Here is a 6,154-nt window from a genome sequence, read left to right on the forward strand (position 1 = left end):
CGATACCCGTGGTGGGCAGGGCACAGATAGCCCATTGTGTAGCTTTGTGCCTAATTTCAAACAAACCCTTTTTTTTTTTTGGAGGGGAAGGGGGGTTATACTCAAAAATAGAACCGCAGATTCATATTTCGGCAACACAAACTTCTAGATGGTCTCATACCCCCTTTCCCACTTAATATTCTACTACATTGATAATTGTTACAGAACTAGCTCATAAAAAAGTAAGAGACTTCTAACTAATGTCAAGAGTATATTTTAGTTGTTGCTCGCTATATTGATTAAATAGAAAAAAAAAATGGAATGAATTGTAAAGTGTCAAGAAGCATGACGGCCAAATCCACTGATTTTCTGATAGAATATATATATTTTCCTAACTACTGGATTTTATGTATTGCAAAAATTAGGTAACGCTAGCTAGTGTTTTTCTACTTAAAAAAGTCATTAATGTTGCTCTATGACCACAAAGTCTAGATATTGACGAAACGTCAATCCTAAATTATGTGATTGTTTATTTTTCATATTGGATTTTCAACTAAGAATTTTCTTTTTTTTTTACTCATCGGAGGTATTTGTATGTTTTGTTTGTTTCTGAATTTCGCGCAAAGCTACACGAGGGCTATCTGCGCTAGCTGTCCCTAATTTATCAGTGTAAGACTAGAGGGAAGGCAGCTAGTCCTCACCACCCACCGCCAAATCTTGGGAATAGTGGGATTGACCGTTACATTTTAACGCCCCCACGGCTAAAAGGGGCAAGAATGTTTGGTTGGACGGGGATTCGAATCCGCGACCCATAGAATGCGAGTCGAGCACCTTAACCACCTGGCCATGCCGGCCGCGTTAGGGAAGAAGGCAGCACCATTTCATTTACTTCAAAACACGGGAAATAGGATGATTAAACTAGTATTGGCTAAGTTTTTTTTTATTATTTCTACTGATGTTATTTATGAGTAAGCATTTGCTTTAAGTATTTTTGTGTATTTGAACAGAAACCGGTAAGTATTGCTTTAGCAATGCAATTTCAAGCAGTAGCATGTTACTCATTCCATACGAATAAAATTGTAATTCTGCGATAAATCTCGGGGAAAAGGGGAAAAAATATTTAAATTTCATTTTAGCTAGCATCTATAAAATTATAAAGAAAAAGACTATTTAGGTTGTGAATACTTTTATATCATAGAGGCAAATGACACATACAGACAAATTCAGTTAACAATCACCTACTTTAAATACTTACAAATTTGAACATATATGTACATGTAAAATGAACACTACTATTAGAATTATAACAACATTATAAATATACATATAAACGATACATACAACAGCACAAGTTAAGTATCTAATAACATGAACTATAGATAATACGTTCATGAAGAAACTACTATCACATACTTAAAACATCATATAAATTTACCAATACAATGAAAGTAACGTCTCTTGGCACCAACAGATGGCAGTATAAACTTTCGAAACGGCGTGTTTGCAACTTTTTTTTTACAGTATTATAATTTATGATAGAACATTTTTGATATTTAAACAGTAGATAAAAATACTAACCCACTTTTAGCTGTTGCTAAATTTCAAAATATACATGAAGCAAAGAAAATATGAAGCAACTTGAACACACTGGGAACTTGGTTTGGTCTAAAATAGTAATTCACAGAAGATATGTTACAAAACTGCTATTACGATATATGCCACCCTGTTATGGTTTATTGTACCTGTGTTGAACTTCGCCAGTATTATAAAGGTCTCTCTATTTATCAACTATTTTACCTAGGCCTAAAATAGTGATTCACAGAAGATATGTTACAGAAGTGCTATTACGATAGACGTCACCCTGTTATGGTTCATTGTACCTGTGTTGAACTTCGCCAGGATTATAAAGGACTCCCTCTATTTATCAGATATTTTACCTAGGCCTAAAATAGTGATTCACAGAAGATATGTTACAGAAGTGCTATTACGAAGACGTCACCCTGTTATGGTTCATTGTACCTGTGTTGAACTTCGCCAGTATTATAAAGGACTCCCTCTATTTATCAGATATTTTACCTAGGTCTAGGATTACTTTCAATCCAGTGAACCGCAGTTTACACGAAATTAAAATTATTCTCATAAAGTAAAGAGTAGTGTTTTTAACCGAGAATTACACGACATTAACAATTTTTTAACCTAACAGACATGAATGTCTTTAATAGGAGTTATATTATTTCAAACAAAAATTATAACATCAATACCTTCATATGAGGTTACGTTTATTTTAGGTCTAATGTTTCGTAGAAACATAAACAATGAAACTTAATATTATGAAAAAATGTGTATTTTTACAAGGTTATATAATTTTATATCACATATATTTCAATTATCATAATTAATTCATGGCCGAGATACAAGCTGTATATACAACGAATCATCTATGGCTTTAAAAATAACTTTTCAGAATAACGCTTATTGAACAAAGATAAGATGTTTGTGACAAGTCCCTGGATTATAGTTCCATGATTATACCAAAGTTAAGATGTTTGTAACATGCTATATAGTCTGTAGTTTCAAGATGAATGAGAACATGGGATGTTTAGAACATCTCACATGGCTTGTAACTTTAGGATTAGCTAAAAGCTTTAGAAGGTGTTCGTAACTTGTCCCGTGATTTATTATTTCAGGATTAAAAAAAGGTAAGATGCTTATGGCATTCTAATATATTGGTTTCATATAGTCCGAAAAACTAAAGCTACTGAGAGTTTATTTAGTGTTTCACTTCCCGGACTACAAAAGTCAGCTGTTGGTAGGAAACTAATTAAAATGTTTAAATTATCAACAACTTCTGATCAAAGCAAGCTACTTACACAGAACAGAGTTAAAAATCCCCCAAAAACATAAACTTAAAAAGATTAGGACACATCAGTTCCGTACCATCGTCGTTAATGCTATTTTCGGTCGTAATCCCGCTCTGACAAAGCACAAAATAATTCAGAATGTTTCTTACTAAGCATCTGTTTAATTGTTATTTTTCTAGGTAACTTTTGGAATAAACAGTATAAAAACAATGTTTCTTACTAAGCGTCTGTTTAATTGTTACTTTTCTAGGTAACTTTTGGAATAAACAGTATAACAACAATGTTTCTTATTAAGCGTCTGTTTAATTGTTACTTTTCTAGGTAACTTTTGGAATAAACAGTATAACAACATGCGACTAAATCACCAAAGAGATAGTATACATAATTATTACTCCTAAGGTCAAAGGTTATGGATTTTATGATTTGATAACATATTACAGCTACTTAGAGACATCATATAAATCTACATAATTTAATCGTCAGCTACTATTGTGGTTTTTTTTACAGTTATTCCTCATTTTGCTCATTCTTTAAATCGCAGCTGACAAGTGACAATTAAGGATTAAAAAATAATCCCAAAGTTTACTTCAATTTTTATAGTGTTGTTCGAATAATACAGAAAGATGAAGGGTAGGCTATGTTGTCAAATGTAAGTATGTTTTTTTTTCATATTTATTATGAAACACAATGATAAAACTGTTTAAGTGATGTGTTTCTGATCGTCTGGAGTCCATATCGATAATCGGCCATCATCTTTTGAAACGAAGCCTTGTAAAAATTTAACACTCATCTTAAGAAATCTAAGTACCTTATCTGTAACACCACACGATAGCTCTGAGAAGAAATTAAGTTTAGTCACTTAACGATATATGATTCTAACACCATGATATGATTCATTAGTTGTTAGAAATCAAAATAAGTTATCGAATATAATTTGTTTTGTTAAGTACAGGTGCTCTAGCAATGCAAAGATCATTTACTACTTTTCAAATCAATGAAATCAAATCACGTAGGCTTATTGCCTGTCGAGCACTGGATTTAAAAACATCTAATACCATTAACTGTTATCAAACAGCTGCATTTAAAATCATTAACCCTTGTCAAACAATATAATTTCCACAGTTCAAGAACATTTATTAGGTGTAGGACATCGTATTAATAACCATGGTCAAAAATATCATTTACCACTTATCTTTAATACTTTTGTAACCAATAAGATTTTATATAGACGGCCAATATTATTTACCACTTATCTTTAATACTTTTGTAACCAATAAGATTTTATATAGACTGCCAATATCATTTACCACTTATCTTTAATACTTTTGTAACCAATAAGATTTTATATAGACTGCCTATATTATTTACCACTTTTCAAGCACTGCCATTCGAATGTAAAATTCTGGAATTCGAACTTTTCATTATCGCTTATCATTTGATAAACACAAAGATTCTAACTTTCAAGTATAATTAACATCTTTTTAAAAACTTGAATTTTAACTTTTCAGTATCGGAAAATTTTTCAAGCACTGGAATTTTAATTTTCAAATACTGTTAAACATCAGACTATCACTAAATCGTTATATATCAGATTTTTATTATTAGACGTTCACGATTTTAATTTCTTCACATATCAATCAATTGATTGTTGTTGTTTTTTCCTCAGAAAGACAAGACGATTTTCATCATTAAACACTTACAGCTTTGTCATTTGCCCTTTTCAATGGATGATTATACACGGTTCTGTCACATGTTCTTTTCAATGGATGATTAGACACGGTTCTGTCGTTTGTTCTTTTCAATGAATGATTAGACACGGTTCTCTCACTTGTTCATTTCATTGGATGATTAGACACATTTCTGTCACTTGTTCTTTTCAATGGATGATTATACACATTTCTGTCGTTTGTTCTTTTAAGTGGATGATTATACACGGTTATGTCGCTTGTTCTTTTCAGTAAGCGATTATACACGGTTATGTCGCTTGTTCTTTTAAGTGGATGATTATACACGGTTCTGTCACTTGTCCTTTGCAATGGATGATTATACACGGTTCTGTCGCTTGTTCTTTTAAGTGGATGATTATACACGGTTATGTCGCTTGTTCTTTTCAATGGATGATTATACAAGGTTCTGTCACTTGTTCTTTTCAATGGATGATTATACACGGTTCTGTCGCTTGTTCTTTTCAATGAATGATTAGACACGGTTTTCTCACTTGTTCATTTCATTGGATGATTAGACACATTTCTGTCACTTGTTCTTTTCAATGGATGATTATACACGGTTCTGTCGCTTGTTCTTTTCAATGGATGATTATACAGGGTTCTGTCACTTGTTGTTTTCAATGGATGATTATACAGGGTTCTGTCACTTGTTGTTTTCAATGGGTGATTATACAAGGTTTTGTCACTTGTCCTTTCAATGGGTGATTATACAGGGTTCTGTCACTTGTTCTTTCAGTGGAAAATTATACACGGTTATGTCACTTGTCCTTTCAGTGGGTGATTATACAGGGTTCTGTCACTTGTTCTTTCAGTGGATGATTATACACGGTTATGTCGCTTGTTCTTTTAAGTGGGTGATTATACAAGGTTTTGTCACTTGTTCTTTTCAATGGATGATTATACACGGTTATGTCACTTGTCCTTTCAGTGGGTGATTATACAGGGTTCTGTCACTTGTTGTTTTCAATGGGTGATTATACAAGGTTTTGTCACTTGTCCTTTCAGTGGGTGATTATACAGGGTTCTGTCACTTGTTCTGTCAGTGGAAAATTATACACGGTTATGTCACTTGTCCTTTCAGTGGGTGATTATACAGGGTTCTGTCATTTGTTCTTTCAGTGGGTGATTATACAGGGTTCTGTCACTTGTTCTTTTCAATGGATGATTATACACGGTTCTGTCACTTGTTCTTTTAAGTGGGTGATTATACAAGGTTTTGTCACTTGTTCTTTTCAATGGATGATTATACACGGTTCTGTCACTTGTTCTTTTCAATGGGTGATTATACACGGTTCTGTCACTTGTTCTTTTCAGTGGATGATTATACACGGTTATGTCACTTGTCCTTTCAATGGGTGATTATACAGGGTTCTGTCACTTGTTCTTTTCAATGGGTGATTATACAAGGTTCTGTCACTTGTTCTTTTCAGTGGATGATTATACACGGTTATGTCACTTGTCCTTTCAATGGGTGATTATACAGGGTTCTGTCACTTGTTCTTTTCAATGGATGATTATACACGGTTCTGTCACTTGTTCTTTTCAATGGATGATTATACACGGTTATGTCACTTGTTCTTTTCAATG

At 32.9% G+C, this 6,154-nt stretch overlaps 1 protein-coding gene across 1 annotated transcript in view; it reads right to left on the bottom strand.

Annotated features, from left to right (window-relative positions):
* Positions 1–3,540: 3,540 nt before the first annotated feature.
* The window catches only part of LOC106460862 (relaxin receptor 1-like), a 30,687-nt gene continuing 28,073 nt past the window's right edge, over positions 3,541–6,154 (bottom strand). Inside the window, exon 9 of the mRNA XM_013920612.1 lies at positions 3,541–3,608. Within this exon, the coding sequence (XP_013776066.1) occupies positions 3,541–3,608 (68 nt within the window). The remainder of the gene's footprint in view (positions 3,609–6,154) is intronic.

The sequence above is a fragment of the Limulus polyphemus genome, unplaced genomic scaffold, assembly GCF_000517525.1.
Source record: "Limulus polyphemus unplaced genomic scaffold, Limulus_polyphemus-2.1.2 Scaffold36, whole genome shotgun sequence".
NCBI classification, from domain to species: Eukaryota; Metazoa; Arthropoda; class Merostomata; order Xiphosura; family Limulidae; genus Limulus; species Limulus polyphemus.